This window comes from Ipomoea triloba, chromosome 9 (assembly GCF_003576645.1).
Source record: "Ipomoea triloba cultivar NCNSP0323 chromosome 9, ASM357664v1".
Classification (NCBI taxonomy): Eukaryota; Viridiplantae; Streptophyta; class Magnoliopsida; order Solanales; family Convolvulaceae; genus Ipomoea; species Ipomoea triloba.
In genome coordinates, this window is record NC_044924.1 from 14062119 (window position 1) to 14083577 (window position 21459).

The 21459-nt window shown below is 39.0% G+C and overlaps 2 protein-coding genes across 4 annotated transcripts; one reads left to right on the forward strand and one right to left on the reverse strand.

Annotated features, from left to right (window-relative positions):
• Positions 1-509: 509 nt before the first annotated feature.
• LOC116029594 (uncharacterized mitochondrial protein AtMg00310-like) lies at positions 510-1334 on the forward strand. The gene has a single exon (XM_031271644.1). It carries the CDS (start codon positions 510-512, stop codon positions 1332-1334), a length of 825 nt encoding a protein of 274 aa, XP_031127504.1.
• A 1751-nt stretch (positions 1335-3085) lies between these two features.
• Positions 3086-5822, reverse strand: LOC116030726. 3 transcript variants are annotated; one of them, XM_031273043.1, is made up of 3 exons: positions 5630-5822; positions 4044-5479; positions 3086-3360 (listed from the first exon to the last, which is right to left on the reverse strand). In XM_031273043.1, exon 2 carries the CDS (start codon positions 5327-5329, stop codon positions 4067-4069), a length of 1263 nt encoding a protein of 420 aa, XP_031128903.1. In that variant the 5' UTR covers positions 5330-5479; positions 5630-5822; the 3' UTR covers positions 3086-3360; positions 4044-4066. The 3 variants fall into 3 exon arrangements, with proteins under 3 accessions (XP_031128903.1, XP_031128902.1, XP_031128901.1); XM_031273042.1 differs by lacking the exon at positions 3086-3360 and adding an exon at positions 3688-3966 and having other exon boundaries at positions 4044-5417; positions 5630-5821; XM_031273041.1 differs by lacking the exon at positions 3086-3360 and adding an exon at positions 3688-3966 and having other exon boundaries at positions 5630-5821.
• Positions 5823-21459: the final 15637 nt, after the last annotated feature.

A 21459-nucleotide genomic window follows, 5' to 3' on the forward strand; every position in this document is an offset into this window, starting at 1 on the left:
GGACATGATAATTGCTGAGAACCAGAGCGCATTTGTACCTGGAAGACTGATAACGGAAAACATTATGCTGGCCTTTGAAACTCACCAGTACTTTAAGCGCAAAAGAAAAGGAAAAGAAGGTTTCACTGCTCTCAAACTCGATATAAGTAAGGCATTTGACTGGGTGGAATGGCCTCTTCTTAAAGCTATGCTACGCAAATTTGGTTTTGATGATAAATGGATATCTCTCATTATGGAATGTGTTTGTACTATTAACTACCATGTTTCTCATGATGGTAATCTGATTGGCCCTATCTTACCAACCAGAGGTCTCAAGCAGGGAGACCCAATCTTCCCGTATTTATTCATTATCATTGCCGAAGGCCTAAGTGCTATGATCAAAGATGCTGAAACAAGAGGCCTTCTTCATGGTATTCAGGTTGCTCGAGGGTGCCCCTAAAGTCTCTCATCTCCTATTCATAGATGATAGCTTTCTGTTTTGTAAAGCTACTATCCTAGAAATCAACACTATGAAGAGTATTCTTGACAATATTGCAACAGCTTCTGGTCAGCTAGTCAACTTTAACAAATCTTCCCTATTCTTCAACCCAAATGTCACAAATACGTTGAGAACTTCCATCTGCGATATCTTACAGGTTGACGGTGTGGCAAATTCTGGAAATTACCTTGGGCTACCCTCCCTCATTGGCAGAAACAAATCAGAAATTCTTGGCTTTCTGAAGAACAGAGTCCTCAACAAGATTAACAGTTGGAATCATCAATTCCTTTCAAGAGCTGGTAAAGAAGTGCTCATTGAAAGTGTTATTCAGGTCCTCCCCTCATATGCTATGAGTGTTTTCCATATTCCAAATAACATTGTGAGGGATATCGAGTGTGCCATCAATGCTTTTTGGTGGGGAGCCGAGTATGGCAGTCGGAAAGGCATACGATGGAAGGCATGGTCTAACATGTGTGTACCTAAGGACTGGGGAGGTATTGGCTTTAGTAGATTTGACTTGTTTAATAATGCTCTTCTTTGTAAGCAGGCATGGAGACTCATTCAGCATCCCTCCTCTCTGGTTGCGAGAGTTTGTCAAGCAAAATATTATCCTGGATCCTCATTCTTAGAAGCAAGAGCAAGCAACAACCCTTCATTTATCAGGAATAGTCTTTTGACTGCTAAGGAAGTAATACGTAGCAACAGTCGTTGGAGGATAGGCAATGGTAACAGGGTCAAGATTTGGAAAGACAAATGGCTGCCAGACATTTCAAATCCATATATTTCCACACCACCTTATCCCTTTATGCATGATGCAACTATTTCTGCCCTTTTCGATAGCCAATCCAAATGTTAGGACATCGGGATAATTAAGGAGATCTTCAACCACCGCGATGTGTCCCTCATCTCCAACATTCCCTTACCCATCTCCAACAAGGATGATGAGCTGATTTAGATGGGTGAGGATCGGGACTATTTTTCTGTTAAAAGCTACTATCGAGGTCTTTTGGGTGTTCTACCAAATAACAGTAAAAAAGATTAGGCATCCTTATGGAAGTGTAGAGTTCCTCCTAAAGTGAAAACTTTCATGTGGCAAGCCTGTTCATTATGTCTCCCAATAGCAGACCTCCTTCGAGCAAAGAAAGTTATCTGCTTACCTCTCTGCAAATTGTGCTTAAATTCTGATGAAAACATCCTGCACCTTCTTGCGCACTGCCCTATAGCATCTCAATGTTGGAGCCTGTCCAATATCAATATTTCATCAACTTCAGCAGATTCCATTGGTGATTAGTTCTCTCACAATAGTAAGCTCCTTGATAAATATCAATGCAACTTGATGCTCATGATTTGTTGGTACATATGGTATGCAAGGAATGAATATGTTTGGAATAATGTCCTGCTTACTCCTAGTATCATTGTGGAGAAAGCCAAGGTTCACCTCATTGAATGGATATTAGTGCACGATAAAGATGATATCTCCCCTCCTCAGCATTCAGCCAACATTATCAGATGGAAGAAGCCAGCGCATGGTCAACTTAAACTGAACATGGATGTTGCTGTCAACATTTCCAGAGGCCGTATGGGTTATGGTTGGATCTTGCACGATGAACATGGTGACTTCAAGGCAGCCACTAGCTTACCATGGTGCGGCTTATACACTGTCAAGGAGGCTGAGGCAATGGCAGTACGTGAAGCCCTCAGTTGGCTAAAGGAGAATATTCTCACTGCCTTGTCGAAACCGATGCTCTGCAGGTTATTCAGAGTCTAAAATCATCCAACTTTGATTCTCAGTTTGACCTTATTCTCTCTAATGTAAACGATTTATTATCATCTCTTGTTGATGTTTCTTTATCTTTCGTTAAGTGATCAGCGAATCGGATTGCCCACTTACTAGCTCGGGAATCCCTTTCTATGTCTGACCGTAGGGTGTGGACTATTATTCCACCCTCTTTCATTGTTAACTCTTTATCTTCGTACCTTTCTTAATGATATGCTTTTATTTAAAAAAAAAAAAAAAAGAAAAAAGAAAAAGACTTTTACAAATGAAGTAGACAAAACACGCGTGAACAATCCCCTAGGTCGATTGATCGAATCCGGCTTTGCACATGCCATGCATTTTCCCTTCCTCCTCCGCATACATTTTCCCTATTTCAATTATTATTATTATTACAGAAAATTGGAGAAATTAAAAATTCCACACATAAAATGATAACTACAAACACATAAACAGTTAACCGCAAATACAAAATATGTTAACTGCAGACGCATTACATAAACCAACATTTGTTAAGATATTTTGTATGCTATATACTTTCAATTTGTTTACATGTACAACAATTATTAACTAAAGGTACAATTTTTGGATCATGTTCAGCTGTTCACAATGCAATATAAACCATAATCCATGGTATAACAATTGGTGCACGCTAGTCATGACAGACCCGCTGGGGCAAATGGAGTGTTGGCGACCACTACATTTTCTTTTTTAAAATTTCAATTTTTTACAAAAGACTCTCATCTAAGCTCATTGTTAGCAGTAACACATTGTTGGTTGAATTAATTGATAAATGAACAGCTTTATTGTCAAAGAACGAGTGCAATGATTGATTTAATGAAAATAAGGCTCAAATTCACTAAACTTTAACGTTGTTGCATACTTGAAAACATGATAAACATTCATTTCAAATTCAAAGTATCTGATCATTGATGCGTTGAAAGTTGAAAGTTGAAACTCACAATATAATGAATCTGATGTCCATGAGAATACCACCCCTGCTTGCAGGAAACAACAAATACACTTGATAAGGACAACATGTTGGCATTGTATACTGTAAGCAGCCATCCCATTCACCTTTGGATCCTTTCTTTCAGCAAGCAGAAGCCTGAGCTTTGCCATTTATCCAAACCAAATATATTAAATCACTTAAAAGAGTAGTAGGCAATAATAAAAGCAATCAAGAATGTGAACAAGAGGGTAACCCCAAGATGACAAGAGATCCACACTTGTAACCACAAGGTCACGCGTCCGTATCCTTGCCCCCTTAGTTTGAGCTGGTTAGCTACGGGTAACCTAGGCTGGTTTACTTCCTTGTAGTCCTTTGTCGGGTCACAAGGCAAGGTTTACCAACACCCAAAAAGGGTTGTGGGGTTTCCCTCGTCATCCAAGAAAAGAATGTTAAAGAGAGTAATTCGAAGTTTATGCAATGATGGAGGTGAGAATGAATCTTCATTTTAATGACAGTAGGAAAGTTGGAAGTAGCCTTGAAAAATTCATAACATTCATTGATCCCATCACATAAACATGTAAAGCCCAGCAACAGCTTTAAGCCAATAAAGATGCTTAACCGAAACCTACTTCCTAGTATACAACTGAGTTACACTCCATGTGGCTAACTCTAGTTGATGAAACTGTGTATCACAAGTTCCTCCATATTGGCCAATCGTCAAATCAGGCAGTAGCTGTATGTGTTCTGCCTACGCTTCTAAAGCTGAGAATATGTTAACTCGGTCAGACATTGATTAGCAAGGTAACATGAGTACAAGATGAAAAATGTAAAACTCTTACCTTTTATTAGTAGTTGGAAGTCATTAGTTCAATCTTCTTCTTCTAGTTTCACGGGAAACTTCATTATTAATGTCAGAAAACCTCAACAAACTAAATCTTCTCCTATAAGATGGAGTGCGTGGCAAAGGCTGATCCCTTTCACCACTTGTAGTGGGTATCAGGTTTCCCAATTGTACAACAGCATCAGAATCTTCATTTCCTCGAGAAGATGAAGCAACAGATGCAGGAGAACTTATCTCGGTGGCTGTATCCAGAATTGGATGCTCCAGTCGTGCAACATTTTCATCTCTTCCAAAAGAATCTTCGGCTCGCATTGCATCAGCAGCAGTTGAACCTTGAGCGCTGTTTCTTTGCAATATGCGATCAGTAATTGATGCAGCAAGGTCCTCAAATATCCGCTGAGCATTATCTAGCTCTGATGACAGAGAAGCAGTGCTTTCAGAAAACACCCTTGAAAACACACGGGAGCGTACTCGATGGCTGCCATCTGCATTTTGCAACTCCTGAGAAGTTGTAGGAACATTTGCATTAATGCCAATAGGCTCTGGTCGATTTGGGGGATCCCCCATTCCAATACTTGCCCTAATCCGCCTAAGTGCTTCTGCAACCGGAATATGAGATAAACCCCGGGTCAGATGCTGCTGTCTAACACTTTCTACACGATGAGCTTTTGGCCTTGGCGGTATCTTCACACCAGACACCAATTCCGTCTCACAATGACTGTTTCCATTACAATAAATAGGAATAACATGGCCATCAGCAACCTCTCCCTTGCAAACGGGACACTCCTTGACCATAGAATCAACATATGGCAACTGATAAAAGCACGCCCAACAATACAAGTGACCGCAACAAGTCAAAACAGGCTCCTGTGCCATGTCCAAGCATATATTACAATCAAAAAAGGTTCCACCATCCTTAGCAACCTTCTTCACCTCAGAATCTATTGCCAATGCCTTCGCCACTAAATGACTGCTATCCCTTTTGCACCCTCTCCCACTACCAGAACTCACACCCGCTGCATCCTCATCACCCTCCGCATTCACATTCTGTCCAACCAAAATATTGGCTTCCACAGAACTTCGAGCACGGCGCCACCTATGGCGTTCCCAAACTCGGGCAGTGACAGCTTCGAGATGTCGGATTCTCTCCTCTATCCTACTCTGTGCACTCTCTAAATCATTCAAGAAAGACCTAAATCCTAAAACTGACTCAGTTGGCAGGTCTGAGGGTTCTTGGTTCAAATCAAGGTCCATTATCATATCATCCAATACATTGTCACCCATTACATACAACCCTTCTTCAGCTCAATATTCGAAATGCACTGCTAAACCCCTCGTCTAAATTCCCAAATACAACACTTCTCAAGTCCAACTGAAGAAAAAGAATAGTTCTTATAATCGCAGAAGTAAGGTTTAAGAAACCAAACCAAATGACTAACAAAAAACAGGAAAATTAAAAAAGAATCAATTTTTAAGCATAAACTTACAATTCCATATAACCAAAAATTAAAGACATATAATCAACGTTTTATAAATATAAATATATGTATCAAGTAATCAAGATTGCGAAAATTTGTTAATAACCTGCGCCAGAAAGGGGATCTTTGGCTATTGAACGCCGAAAATCAAAGGCCCCATAGCTCCTGGAGCTTTCTAACAAATATGGTATTAGGGTTTCTCTAGACAGAGAAAAAGCCGTCGATTATATCAGCGATTTTGAGAGAAAGATAGAAAAGAGAGGGCCATGCTTTTGCAGATTTGGCGCAATTATGGACCAGGGGATCCTAGGGAAGCAGCCAACTAAAGGGTGAAAAACTGTGTCGTTTTGTTCAGAGTCAAAACTCGCTAAGCTAATCGGCTGAAACAGGGTGCAGCCCACCTGTCAGCTCGGCAAATACTCCGTATATTAAACTTAGAAACTCGATTTCTTCTTTTGTTGGCAAATGAATTTTAGGAATTTTTCTATGTATTCTAGTCAGATTAGATGTATGTATCCTAGTCTTGCTGTAATTCTTATATAGTATTTATTATGTAGTATTATGTGAATATGTGATTAATCCAGAATATTCAGTTTTCATATGGTATCAGTTAGTTATGTTTTCTTTTTTTCATGGTTGATCGTACATATGCTAATGATGGATCTATTGGTTCTTCTTGATGGGTAAATATGCACATGTACTAGTCAGTTCGTAAATCACCTGTCCGTCGGTCACCCAACCTGTCCGTCAACGGTCACCCAACCGGTCCGTCGACGGTCACCCGGTCCGTCAGCCGCATGATCGGAAGCAACACACCTTGTGGATTGGAGGCTCACGAGCGCAACAGTTGCTTGATGTGACGACCGACAACTTTTCGGGAACAAGGGATCCGTGTTTTCATCACCTCGAGTAACTCAACCACTTCGAGCAAACCGATGCGCATTTTGCGGAGTGACAGCCCATATGCCCTCCACTTGCATATCAGACACCATGTGCATAGTGAATCCATTTTGTATAAATAGGGGTCATTCCCCTCACTGGAAAGGAGAGAACTCATTAGTACTACACTAATACACTTGCGATTTGCCGATTGTCTTTCTCCTGCTTACTCTTTATCACTGTTCGTCACCCGTAGAGCGATATAGCTTCGAACCGCTCAGTCGTTGACCGGTAGACCGACCGTCTGACCGGCCGAACGACATTCCTCACCACCCGTAACACACGTATCCGTAGCGTAATCGTAGACCCCGTTTACATTTACGCTATCACTTCTAAACGGACTTTTCAGATGTTACTGCGTCTTCTTTGCCCGTAGCTATGAATTCTTTATTCACTGCTCATCACTTTGTCAGTTTAAAATTAACCACTCAAAATTTTTTATTCTGGAGAACGTAGTTGGTACCGTTTCTCCGTGGTCAAAATCTCATGGGTTTTATTGATGGAACCCACCCTAGTCTGCCGTCCACTGTCGTCTCCTTGCCCATTGTCGGTGATGCTTCCTCTCTAGTCACTCTTCCCAATCCAGCTTATGGCGTCTGGATGCAGCAGTGCCAGGCACTGATGTCTATGATAATTTCATCTCTCTCCGAAGAAGTCATGCACAATGTCTTCGCCAGCCGCAGGTCAAAGGAAGTCTGGGATTCAGTGGAGCATGCTTTGGCTTCCTCTCCTTGCGCCCGTACCTTACATCTTCTCGGACAGCTTCAGGCATTGAGATACAGTGATTCTTCAGTGGCAGACTACATCAGTAGGGCACAGGTTCTCATCGAAGATCTTGCACTTGATAGTCGGTCGGTGTCGCTTAATGAATAAAACCTTTATGTGTTCAAGGGACTTCAGCAAGAATTTCGATCTCTAACATCCTTGTTTGTCCACGGCTAGCCGGTTACATTGCAAGACCTAGCAAATTTTCTTGGAGCTCAGGAGTATATCGCAAACGATGATTTTCTTGGTGCCGGCCATTTTGGTGATATGTAGGCGCCGGCAGCTCTGGCTGTACATTGTGGAGGAGGACAACGACGTCTTGGTGGTAGTCGGGGCGGTGGCGGGAATAGAGGTGGTAGCCATAATGGCTTCGGTGGTGGCAGTGCTTTGGAATTGTGGTAGCGGTGGCCAACAGCAACAAAGAGGAAGAGGCAATCGCAGTAATGGCCGTGGATCCGCCCCTCGCTACCAAATATGTAATGGGGTTGGTCACACATCTATTAATTGCTATAGTCGTTATTCGTATTCGGGGCTCCACATTTATCCCAAAAATAGTTGCACTTTCTATCTTGGAGGAGTAAACTAGTAATGACATGTAACCCCTCGGTTTTTTCGACAAAGTTAAGGTTCGAGAATATTGATGTAAAATTTTTTAAGCTATGACGTTTAAGAGAAGACTGTTCGGTGCTCGAAATAATTTTTTAGGATTAGTTATCGATAAGCTGCGAACTACGTACCGGTCACGAACCGAGAAAATTTTAAGGATATAGATTCAGTTCGAATTTTCTAGAATTTGGATTTTTAAGTATTATACGATTAAGCCTGAATTTCTAGTTAGTTCAAGAAAAATTTCAAATGGACTGTAAGGGATAAGTTGTTACGGACTCTGTACCTATATTTAGCGGAATACCGGAAAATTCCCAAAATTGGTGAGTTACGACGGGAATATTTTTAGGATAATTTTGGTATTAGAATTTTCCCGAATTAAGTTATAATCCTCCGAACATTCATCTGATTTAAGCATAAACTGGCCAATTAGATTTGAGATCTTGTAAGGACTCCATGGGGTGTTGACATGTGGCAAGTAAATCTAAGCTTGGATTGAGCAATTAATGAAGCATTAATGAAGGTATGGCCTAGTTGCACTTGTTACTTGATCTTCAAGAACAATATCACACAAGATCACATGATCATCTCTCTCTCTCTCATTTTCGTGAGACACACTTAGGGGAAGAAGAAGAGAATTATTTTAGCTTAGTCTTCCATTGTGATCCAAGAACACCTTAGGCATTTCTTCAATTCCAAGAGCTCAACTCTAGGTAAGAACTTCGGTTTTGTTCGGATCAATCCCTTCTAAGACTTAAGCTTGAACTTAAGATTTATGGAAACATTATATTATGGTGTTTTACTAGGATCTTTGGTGAAGGAACCCAAGGAAGGCACCATCAACTAAGTACGGTTTAAAGGTTTCTACAAAGGTAAGGAATTCCTTTAAGTTGGAATTAGTCACTTGAATTTGGATAATTGATTTTTGGTTGAAATATGGTGTTTTTGAGCTTTGGAAATATTTTTTTATACATGTTCATAGCTTGGATATGCATGTATATGTTATATTTATGTCCATATAGGCTTATACTTGTGAAAATAGTGAAAAGAAATAAGGATAGTCTCTGGCAGTAACTTCCGTGATTTATTGGGAAAAATCGGTAAGGTATTTTGATCCCATTTTTTTTTGACATGTAGATCTATAAGTGTAGAACCTGCATATAAAATTTCATAATGATCGGAGTAGTATAAGTATGGTTTTCGCATATTTTTCTAAAACTGGTCCAGAGAGAAAAACAGCACACTGCCAAGGGCAAAAATGTAATTTTCTGTGTTTATTCGTGGATCAAAATGACCAAAAATTTTTATGGACATCAAGTACTATAAGTTGGGGTTCTACCATAAAAATTTCAAGTGAAAAAGAGTTCGGGAACTATTTTTACCGGCTCAATCTTTCGGACTGCGCCAAGCTGAAATTTTCTGAAAAAGAATGGTTAGAAACAATTTTGACAAATATTATTTTTGTGCATTATATTAACGTGGAAAATAATTATGTTTTGAACATTATTGTGACTCCTGTACTTGAATTTCTGTGATATGACTAACACTAACCTAAGTGTGTGGGTTGGGGAAATATACTTGAGGAAGTATAATGGTTATGGAGTCGTGTAATAATACTTAATGAATGTGAGGGAGTCTGTATGATTAATCGGTACTGCAGAGCGAAGTTTCTTCGCTGAGTGAAATGGTGAGGGGTCTGTACGATTAATCCATACTGCAGAGCGAAGTCTATTCGCTGAGTGAACATGTGAGGTTTTGTATGATTGATTCATACTGCAGAGCGAAGTCTATTCGCTGAGTGATGTGGGAGATTTTGTATGATTGATTCATACTGCAGAGCGAAGTCTATTCGCTGAGTGATGTGTGAGATTTTGTATGATTGATTCATACTGCAGAGCGAAGTCTATTCGCTGAGTGATGTGTGAGATTTTGTATGATTGATTCATACTGCAGAGCGAAGTCTATTCGTTGAGTGAAGTTGTGAGAACTAACTGTCGGGTGTCTCGAACAGTAGTGTGGGTGTTGTGTTTCTCACGTGTGAATTAATGGCTATGTTATGTGCCGGAATTACTTATATAATGTGGTATTGCTTGTTGTTAGAATGATTGCAGGTAGACTGCGACTGTTGGGTAACGTTTATCTTACCCTATTTATTATTAATTGTTGTTTTTGAAAACCTTTGTTTACTTTCGAGTGACAATGGATTTCCTTACTTAGCCGTCGCGCTAACTACACTTCATTGTGTCCTTTATTAGATGCAGTCTAGCGTGGGCCCCTGTGGCCGATGAGCTCTAAATAGGATGGGAGTCGAGCGTGGGCCCCTGTGGCCGATGAGCTCTAAATAGGATGGGAGTCGAGGTTGAAGATTACTCTATCCTAGAATAGACACCCTGGAGGGGTTATTTCCATATGTACATATCTGGATATTGATATGGTCCAGGGTTATTTCCATATGTACATATCTGGATATTGATATGGTTATTTGAGGTTGTAAGTTTAGCCTTAGCGTTTAAGTGTTTTCTGCTGGTTAGACGCTTCCGCAATGTATTATATTTTAAGGATTTTGTAATAAATCCAAGTGGTGAAAATTGGGGTGTTACATGACATTGTGATACCCCGATATTAATTTCTATGAGGATAAAGTTTATGTTTAAGATAAAACATAATTACATGGAGATTTGAACTCTACTTCTTCCTCTTCAATTTTAAGATCTTCACCATCAAGCTATTTCAAGTTTCATGTTTGTATTGTTGTTCAATGTTAATTAATTAGTATATTGATAAGCAATTTTATGGTATAATTATTTAATATTATGTTTATACTTAAATTCTTTGGGAAAGTCTTATGAAGATTTTGTTATTATATATATATATATATATATATATATATATATATATATATATATTGTAAGTGTACATTTGTTACACATTAAAACTCTTTATGTTATAGGTGAATTGTTTGGACCATCTCCTATCAAGGTTTATTCTCAGCAAAGTGAACGCATCTCATGGACGAGTTTGGTCTGGCAGTCTTCGTACTCATGTGATAAAGCTAAATATTAAAGAAATTGTTACTGTTTGTGGATGAGGTAAAGCTAAATAATGAAGGAATTATTTTAATGGATTACAATTGGTGGAAGAAATTTGTTTGTATGCATGCATGCGAAGTCAGCTAAGAATAAGGGAATAGTTTAATTATTATGGTTGATGTGCATTTTGAAAAATGGATAGCAAGAATTAAGGGTATGTTTGTTGAAGGGCTATTACTATAAAAAGGCTAGCTACTATTCTTTGGTGGATACAGAAATTACGAAGCATATATACGGTGATTAGCCTATTAATTCTATGAAGACAATTTGACTACTTTTGTGTGTTGGCAAGAAGGATTAAGTGAAGTGGTTGTTCAGTTACATCAACATTTGAAGTTCAATTCGACATGCACATACCAATTCTAAGTAGATTGTTGTGAAGGTTGTGATGTGTTGTAGTGGCATGTAGCTTTGTGTATAACTCCTTGTGTAATCTTGGTGAACATCTAATGGATTGGGCAGACGTGGGTAGCTCCGCAGACGTAGGAGGCTTTGCTCCGAACTGCGTGATCAATTCTTGTGTAATTGGTTATATTTTCTTTCTCTATTTCGTTATTTATTTCTTCGAAATTGATTAATTATATTGGTAAGATAATTGCTTGTTTAAAACTAAGTAGACAATTAAGTTGTTTCTTGTATTCAAGATTCATGGCCCCTTTTTCATATATTATATGAATATTATTAAGTAGATCGAATATATGTATATTTAATGAAATATATTATGTATGTACGTTATATATGGATGAGCTTTGGATAATTGTCAATTGTGATATATGTATATATTATTTATTATGAAATTAGTATGAATGTGGATTTAAAGGAATCTAGGTACGTTGTAACATGTGGTCAAATGTTAGGATATACTCCACAAAATCATCCTATCCTAAAATTTCTAATTGTTATGATTTATCAATTAGTCTTATTAGTTGTAATTATGATTGGCTAGGAATTTATTGACTAAATATTTTTTCTCCCTTCCTCTCATTTTGACGGAGATTATCAAAGAAAAAAATATTCTCCTCTCTCCTTCTCCTCCTCTCATTTGGCCAAATCATTTAAAAAAAATGTTTTAAAAAAATGTTTTGAAAAAAATATTTTGGAGCAAATTATATTTTGAAGAATATATATATATATATATATATATATATATATATATATATATATATATATATATTGTGTGGAGAAAAATAAAATATTTTGGAATATTTTAGAGAAAATGTATTTCGGAGGAAATTATGTATTTTCTTGGAGAAAATTGTATTTTTGTGGGGAAAGTATTTATTATGGTGAAATGATGTGATTTTAGAGAACCCATTATATTATGAGTGTTCAGTAAAGGGAATTACTGTTCACTTGGGCTAATTACTACTCATTGGGCTTGGAATCCCATGAGGGTGTATCACATTGGTTATGATCCAGTTTCCAATTATTGTTAAGAGTAGCCGGTGCTACTTGGATCATATACTACCCGTGCACATAGGTTTTAGTCCAGATTCGATCATATACTATCCGTGCACATAGGTTTTAGTCCAGATTCTAAGTGGATTTCGATAAGGTTTGTTAATTCTCCATTTATAAATATTAATTCTCCATGTGCATGTACGAAAATTGTTTATTTTGAAGAGTGTATCTCCACATATATTTGACAAGTATAGTATTTTGTAAGGTTACAAAATAATCTCTTTTGAGAAAACTACTATATTTTTTGTATGTACATTTATACATACGACTTTTGAAAAGAGTATATGAGTTTTTGAAAATATATTTATTAAAAAAAAACTTATTTTACAGGTTGGGGTAAACCTTTTTTATTTTTTTTTATTTTTTTTTTATGATAGTTGGAGTAAACCTTACTTAGCAATGTTTTGCTAACCCCGTTTGTTTTGTATGTTTTTATAAAATGTGATTTATTCAGGAAATTGAGAATGTGGCTGTTGAAGATAGCATGACTATTAAATTGAGCAGATGTTTTAGATTATTGTCAAGGATAAAGTTTGAAATTGTAATAAATTATTTAGACTTCTTTGAATTTGGTACATTTGTGGTTTAAGGGATAATGTTTTCCCTAAAAATTTAGATTTGGGATTGAGGTTTAATTTATTATTTTAATTTGGATCAGCCTTAGCACTTAGGTCTGTCAGTTTCCTAAGTGTAGCGGTGATACCCTCATTTAAGTTTTGTATGCTTCCGCAATGATATTAGTGAATTATTAAGAAAAAAGATTAAGCAAAATTTGGTCTTGAAAAATGGGGGTGTTACAGACACACTTCACGTTGGTGATGATATGAGCCTGTCTATTAGTCGTGTTGGTCATGCTTCATTTACTACCCTATCTAGGTCTTTTAAGTTGTCTAATATTTTGCATGTTCCTAGTTTGTCAAATTCTCTACTTTATGTTCAGCGTTTTGCTTCAGATAATCCAAGTGTTTTATGAGTTTCAGCCCTCTTTCTTTGTTGTGAAGGATATCGTCACCAAGGTAGTGCTACTTCGAGGCAGTAATATTGTAGTGGTCTCTACACATTACCTGTTTCTTGCTCGTCTCTTACTGCGTTTCTTTCTACTCGTGATTCTGCGTTAGTTTAGCACAATCGTCTAGGTCATCCACATCAGTGTGTCCTTAGTCTGGTAAAGTTGTTTTAAACAACTCCAAATCCTATCCTCTCTGAACTGTGATGCAGAATGTAAAGCTCACTACTACTGCTACTCAACAATCACTCTTAATATGAAAGCTCAAACATTATTTATTAATTATATTATTCTTTTAATTAGTAATTGAAAAGATTTGGTTCAAGTACTCCATTGCCTATTTACACTATTATTAAATGTTCTGCCATCAAATGAGAAAATGCCTTAAGGTAAAATGCAGCGAAACACGTACCAGAGCAGCGGTGACCGGTGGAGGGCGGTGGGCAGTACGCTGAGTAAGCAGGTGGGCGGTCGGCGCTTGTCCTACAGCTTTTAGCGTAGAAATCGGCAGTCGTGTAACAGGAGGTCAGCGGTGGCGGTGGAGGTAGTCCACAGCAGCGATGGTGGTGGAGGCAATTTGAGCGCAGAAGGAGGATACAATGTTTTATTTAGGGCTAAGACATTGAATATGTTATAAGTCTCGCGACGGATCCATAAATCTGTTACTAGACTTAACAAACGCGAGATCTGCGATTTAATCATAGCAGACGGATTTAAATATCCGTATCTAGATTTTTTTTTTTCTTAAAGTAGTAGTTTAGTGATGGAGGTCATAATCCGTCACTAGAATCATTAAAAAATTGTTTGTAAATATAGTGACGAAAGACAAATCCATCGCTAGAATGTTATTAAAAAATATCATTGTATAAATGTAGCGACGGAATTGAGAATCCGTCGCTAAGATTTAAACACAAACATATCGCGATTGAAAATATAGCGACGAATTAATAAAAATCCGTCGCTAATCTGTAGCAACTAAAATCCCCTCAAAAATTCTGTCGCAAATTTGTCTTTAATTTTTGCGCAAAAAGTAGCTACGTTTTTAATGACGGAAAAAATCCGTCGTAAATCCATCATTAGATGCCTATTTAACAAAAATTAAAATTTGTCACTAATTTGTCGCTAATCCGTCACAAAATTAGAAACGGAAACGATCCGTTGCTAAATCCGTCGTTATTTTCATTTTTTTTGTAGTGATATTTGTGGATGACTATTCTCATTATACATGGTTCTTTCCAATGAGTTTAAAGTCTTATTTGTATGGCGTTTTTTAGCGTTTACGTGCTATGGTTGAATGTTCTTTTTCTCGTAAAATAAAATCCGTACAATCTATTTTAGGTATTGAGTATAAGAAATTGCATTCTTTGTTTATGCATTTGGGTATTAACCATAGACAATCTTGTGTTTATACTTATGAACAGAATGATCGTGTTGGACGGAGACACGATATATTGTTGAGACTGGGCTAACCGTTATACTCATGCCTCCGTTCCGTCTCCTCTTTGGGATTTTACTTGAGTCTGCTGTTTATCTCATCAATAAAATGTCATCTAGTGTCTTGCATAACAACAGTCCTCATTATATGTTGCGTCTGAACGTTCTTATTCCTTTCTACATGTCTTAGGGTGTCTGTGTTATCCTCATTTAAGGATGTACAATCGTCATAAAATGAGTCATAGGTCTTCTCCTTATGTCTTTTTAGGTTATTCAGAGTCTTTCAGGGGATATAGGTGCATAGACTTACACACTAATAAGATTTATATTTGCAGACATATCCGCTTTGATGTGGCAGTTTTCCCCTTTTCTGCTAAGACTGTTTTGTAGGCACCATCTATTCTCCCACCTCATCCTTGGGTTGTGTCTACATTGCAATCTTACTCTGTTCCATCTTCTACAGTGATGCATGTCTCGTCCTTTTCTAAGCAGCCAGCTCCACCAACTCTCTTAATTATGTCATCATGAGCTCATGTTCCACAACCAAAGACATTGACACATACCATGGTCACTAGAAGCATGTCTCGTGTTGCTCATGCGATTCTGACTGCTCAAGTTTGTTCATCTGAGCCTACTTGTTACACACATGTTGTCAAATATCCTAAGTGGCATGTGGCCGTGGATGAGGAATTCAATGCTCTTCTCCAGAATCAGACGTGGTCCTTAGTTCCTATTCGTCCTGATATGAATGTCATTGATTGTAAGTGGGTGTTTTGCATCAAAAGGAAGGAAGATGGTTTAATTGAGCGCCACAAGGCTCGTCTAGTGGCTAAGAGGTTTAATCAGGTTCTTGGTCAGGACTTCTTTGACACATTCAGTCTAGTGGTTAAACCTACAATTGTCAGGTTACTTATTTCCTTAACTTTATCTTCTAGTTGGGTAAATAGATAGCTAACTGTACACAATGCTTTTTCTATATAGCAAACTTGGCTGAAACTGTTTATATGCGCTAACCACAAGGATATACTGATAAACAGTTTCCTAATCACGTTTGCTTGCTGAAACGTTCTTTGTATGGTCTGGAACAAGTTCCACGAGCCTGGTTTCATCATTTGCATGCTTTTATGTTGTTAGTGGGTTTTAAGGCGTCGAAGACAGATGCCTTGGTGTTTTATTACTCACAAGATTTTGCTTATGTTTATTTATTGGTTTATATTGATGATATACTTGTGATGGGTAGTGATCAAAATCTTGTACATATGTTACTGTCTAAACTGTCTGCAACTTTTAAGATTACGGATCGTGGTGAACCTGGTTTTTTCCTTGGTATTGAGATTGTTAAGCAAGATGGTGGTTTGTTACTATCTCAACAGAGATATATGACTGTTATTTTAAATGTGTTGGTATGTCAAACTGCAAACCCCTTACCACTCCTATTTTTATTTCAAAGTGTACACCTTCTTGCACATACTTGGATGATTATCCCGCTCAGTACAGGAGCTTAGCTGGAGCACTACATTATCTGACTTTCACACGACCATATATGTCCTTTGCCCTGAATCAGCTCTGTTAGCACATGCACTCTCCCACAGTTTCACATTGGGCTCAACTGAAGCATGTTCTGAGGTATGTCAAGGGTACTATTACTTATGGTCTACGTATACGTAAATCTATAATAAATGATCTGCATGCTTTCTCTAGTTCTGATTGGATTGGTTGTCTTAAGGATCATAAGTCAACTAGTGGATATTCAGTTTTCCTTGGGCCCAATCTGGTTTCTTGGGTTTGTAAGAAACAATGGATTGTGGCTAGATCTTCTATTGAGGTTGAATACAAAGCTCTAGCCGATGTTTGTGCTGAGGTAATTTGGATTGTTTCATTGCTGCGTAAGATTGGTGTTACTAGTTCCTATCTCTAAACTGTGGTGTGACAATCTTAGTGCTACTTATATGTGTGCAAATTGCATCTTTCATGCTCGAACCAAACATGTGGAGATTGATTTTCATTTTGTTAGAGACAGAGTTATTACTAATGATATATATACAAGTTAACTTTATTTCAACCAAAGATCAACTTGCAGATATATTTACTAAAGCTCTTCCTGGTCCTAGATTTTCGTTTCTTAGAGACAAGCTACATGTCACTAGTTTGCCTTGTGTTTGAAGGATAGTATTAGGACTCTAAGTTTCTAGTCAGATTAGGTATGTGTATCCTAGTCTTATTGTAATTCTTGTATTGTATTTATTTTGTTGTATTCTATGAGTTTGTGATTAATCCAAAATATTCAGTTTAATCCAAAATATTCAATTCTCATATGGTCCATCAATTATTATTTATTAATGACATTATTACAAAATTTATTTAGTGTTTGATTCAAAGAATAAAAATAAAGAGAATAGAATATCGTTCTAACGGGAATATAATAGGAATACTGTTGGTTCACAATAGCAATAAACATGGATTATAGAAAATATCATATTCCCGTGTTTGGTCGGATAATAAAAGAAATATCATTTAAATAACCAAAATATCCCTATTTAAAAAAAAACACATACAAATATATCTCACCCACCATAAAATATGAAGAATGATATCTTGGCTCGGTTTTACATTTAATCTAGCTTCTATTTCAAGTGAATTTTCATGTTTTTGGGGTATGAAGTGATCTTAATTGAACGTATTTTTAATTGTAGGATAGGATGAATGGGGTAGCATGAGAACGGGCAACGAAATAACACTTTGTTAAGGTGAAAAGGAGTCATGACGACACAAGATGAAGTCATAAATGCACAGTGCAATTTGAGGGGCTGAAAAGAGCAAATGAGAAAAAGAGGGGCACTCATGGTCAAACTCATAACCATGAGTGTCGTCATGAGCAAGCTGGATAGCTCGATGAACCTAGACCTCACGTTGACACTCACGAGCATGAGTATTAGCGTGACGCCGAGGTTTAGAGAGTTGATTTTAGCCCTCATGATGGACCTCACGGATAATGGCCGACAATTCGAGAGCTAGTCTTTCTGAAATTTCTTGGCAACAATCAGAACGATGTTTGTTTGGACTTCCGTAGCTTACCCTCAAGGAAATGGGCAGGTAGAAAACCCCAACCGGGCAATTTTAATCGGTTTGAAGAAAAAGTTGTATTCTGCTGGGTGTAGCTGGGCAGATGAGTTACCATTCATTTTATGGGCATACCGAACAACACCCCGGGAAGCCACCAAAGAGACCCCTTTTGCCTTGGTTTATGGCGCGAAGGCTTGGCTTCCAATTGAGCTATGGGTTCAAACCTCTCGGTAGAAGAATTATGACGAGGAGGAGAATGATAGGATGATGGTGGTTGACTTGGATTACGTTGAAGAGAATAGAGAGTTAATAGCTCGGAGGATAATTGAGTACCAGAAAAAAGCCAAGTTGTATCATGATGTTAGGGTCCGACCTCGATATTTTTAGGTAAGGGACTACGTGCTTAGAAAGCGGGAAGCTACCCGACCGTTAGAAGGGGCAAACTCGCCCAGAATTGGGAGGGTTCTTATGTGATCGTAGTTGTTATTTGACCGAGCACGTATAAGCTACAAACGAAGACATGAAGATTGGTCAACTGGATTTAGAACTCCGAGCACCTGATCCTTTTTACCACTAGTCGTTGTTCTTGTAATAGGGTGTCGGTGTAATTCATGTAGTAGGGCGCTAGTGTAACTCGTGTAATAGAGTGCCATTTCAGCGGAATGACCTCCTCAACGTCCGATTATGTGGCCTTCTCCTTAACCCTCTTGCTGTAAGCTTGTGTAATTTGCAAGTCAGAGCCCGAGCTCACAGTCTGTGTGTTATGGAGAGGCAGAGCGGTCGGGGCTACTACTTGCCTGGCGGAACTAGTCACGGTAGCACCAATCTTCTTTCCCTCGAGGGCAACCGTAGCTTGGGACTAGCGGGAGCAGTGGTGAACCCTCTATCAAAACCCATACCTGCAAAACAAGTGTCCAAAGTTTAGAAACTAACAACCCGACTGAGGAGGATAAGTCTAGATCTTTTTCACTACTGCAAAACCTTCGTTACTCGTATTCAGGGTGGGAGCTAGGACCGTGCTATGGAATATTCCTCGAGGGACTGAAAGATGTGATAATCATAGAATTCCAAAGAAATTTTCGATGCGGCATTATTGAGAGCTCAAGTTTTTGCGGGTTAAACGTGGTTAGTGAAGTGGGTCGACCAAACTCGAGGGATGGGTAGCTTCTAAATGTATTTGATCGAAAGGATCCAATCTTTCCACCCCTTATTATTGTTCGGGATGTTCGTGATACTGCAATAGTGCCCCCGGGACTGTATTATGAGGTACCCTCCGCCATGTTTAGCCGACAAGGTTAGGACTGAAAAAAGGTAGTTGAAAAGCTCGATGGTGCATTGGATGCCATGCCGAGCGCAAATCTATAGGAAGCAGGCAAAAATACGTTGGTAGTTCTGGCTGATTTGTCCAGTGGGACCTCGTAATGTTTGAGATAGGCTAGGAGAAATGGTGAGAATGGGAATCTCATTAGAGCCTTTAGGGAATCGAGGTGAATCCCGAGCTAGTCGTCTTTGGTTCGGTTTATGAGTTCCCAAGAGACAGGAGGGTCTTGAAGAGAATGTTGGTCCCAAGGGGATGGGGTACAAGTCTAGAGGGGGGGGTGAATAGACTTGTATAAGATTTTGCAAATCTTTTCGACCTCTCGTGTGTATTGAACTTAGGATGTTTAAGTTCGATACCTCACGAGGTGAAGACAAAGTTTTATGCGCAGCGGAAATGTTATCCCCTTTTAGTTAGCACGAGTANGAAAGCTCGTTCGGCCTGTTGATCAAAGTCAGAAGAAGAAGGAGAAGAAGGTTGAGTGGTACCTCTAGTCGGAGGGGACTTGGGTGCTTCCAGATTTCCACCCATGACTTGCATTCGTGATTCCACCTCTCGACTGATTTTCTGAGGTTCAGCAGGAACACTAGGATCAGAGCTCGAAGGTAGCTCCATATCAGGTGCTTCCCGGTTTCCACCTGAGGGATGGATCACTTCTTGCTCTTCACCTCTCGAACCTGGAGCCTCAGCTTCAGCTGCTGGTAAGGTAGGATTGGCCAAGGTGGGAGTCTCTGCATCAGATGCTTCCCGGTTTCCATCTGATTGAGGTTCCCCCTCAACACTACCTCTCGAACCAGGGCTGGGAACGTNTTTTTTTTTTTTGTGTCTTTACGTCCTTATATATGAGAGTAGAAGAATAGTTCCGTTGGAGGGAAAACTATTCCGTTTGAAATTGGTCTCCCACGCCGAACATGGGTCTTTGCACAATTTCAGCATTTTTCATGGAGTAGTGGTCTTGTAACTTGAGCCTTTTGTTTTGTAGTGAATATTCCATATTCCACTTTCTTGAGTTCATGCTTCACTTGCTTCTTTTGGATAAAGTTACTCTTTTTATGTTCCCATCATTCCTTGTTTGGGGAATCTGACCACTTCAGGATTGGTGCACTTCTTGACCGTTTGTGGTGAAGGTCTGACGTGTCATCCACTTCCGTCCATTTGAAACCTCCCGCTCAGCACCTCTTCAATATTTTATCTCCATGATATTCTTCTTCTCCAAACTTAGAGTATTTTATCTGCACATGTTGACTAACATTCAGCCTCTTGGAGAAGTGCCGGTTTATCGAGACCATAAAAGATGTCTCGACCACTTGATGTTTCAATCCCATGTATCGAGAGGTCTATCTCTCGAATATTCTTTACGTCTCGAACTTGATAGGTATATCGAGAGGTCCTTACCTCTCGAACTTGGCTTGTGTCTCGAGACTTAGTTGATGTCTCGTAGACCCTTATTCCTCCAGAGTTGTCTCGTGCCTGCTTCTGATCTATCTGTTTGCTTACAACACGAAAACTTCTAAGTTGTTCAAACAAGTTTACCTTAAGCTTAAATATTTCCCGAGTTGAGCTCAAATTACCCGGTTGTATTTTCGCTCTTAGTTTACTTATCGAACTTACATTGTTTTGCCTATGTATCGAGACTTGGGGATTCTTACTTAACAGTTGGTATCATCAAAACCTATTACATGATGTTCCTAACAGAGAACACTAATAGAGAGGAGGGAAGAAATCTCCTCGATCTAAGTATGGGTAAGGAGGCAGGTATGTTGCTGCACGACCTCATTGTTTAGAAACACCAACTTCCAGCTTGAAGTAGTGAAAGCTAGGGGAAGAGAGGCGTGTTTGGCACTCGGAGCTTGGTTAGGAGTGGTCGAAGAGCTTGGATTGACCGGAATGGTCAAAATGAATTGAGCAAGGGAGGTAGGAGAGAGAGAAGGGTATAGATAATAAATTACAACCTGGGGTGATTTTCTTCGCTTGGAAGGCCCAGCCTCTTCATTAGTCGGATGGGCGCGAGCCGACCGTAAAACCAGCCGCCCGGGATGACTTAGGCAGATTTCTTGGAAATGCATCGATATCCCAAAAAGTTGAGTCATATGTCGAGGCTGTGAAAGAGCCGACCTTGACCTCGTTGTCATAGTCTTAGCCCGAAATGTTTTGGCTGTCGGATCCCGACATGTCTTTTCCCTAGAGATTTAAGGGAGATAATTTAGTGCAATGGCCCGAGGTCAAGGTCGAGGGGTAAAGATACGAGAGAGAAA

Bases quoted from the DNA above. Each gene is read 5' to 3' on its own strand.
- LOC116029594 (XM_031271644.1), top strand. From the start codon at position 510: ATGAAGAGTATTCTTGACAATATTGCAACAGCTTCTGGTCAGCTAGTC.
- LOC116030726 (XM_031273043.1), bottom strand. From the start codon at position 5,329: ATGGGTGACAATGTATTGGATGATATGATAATGGACCTTGATTTGAAC.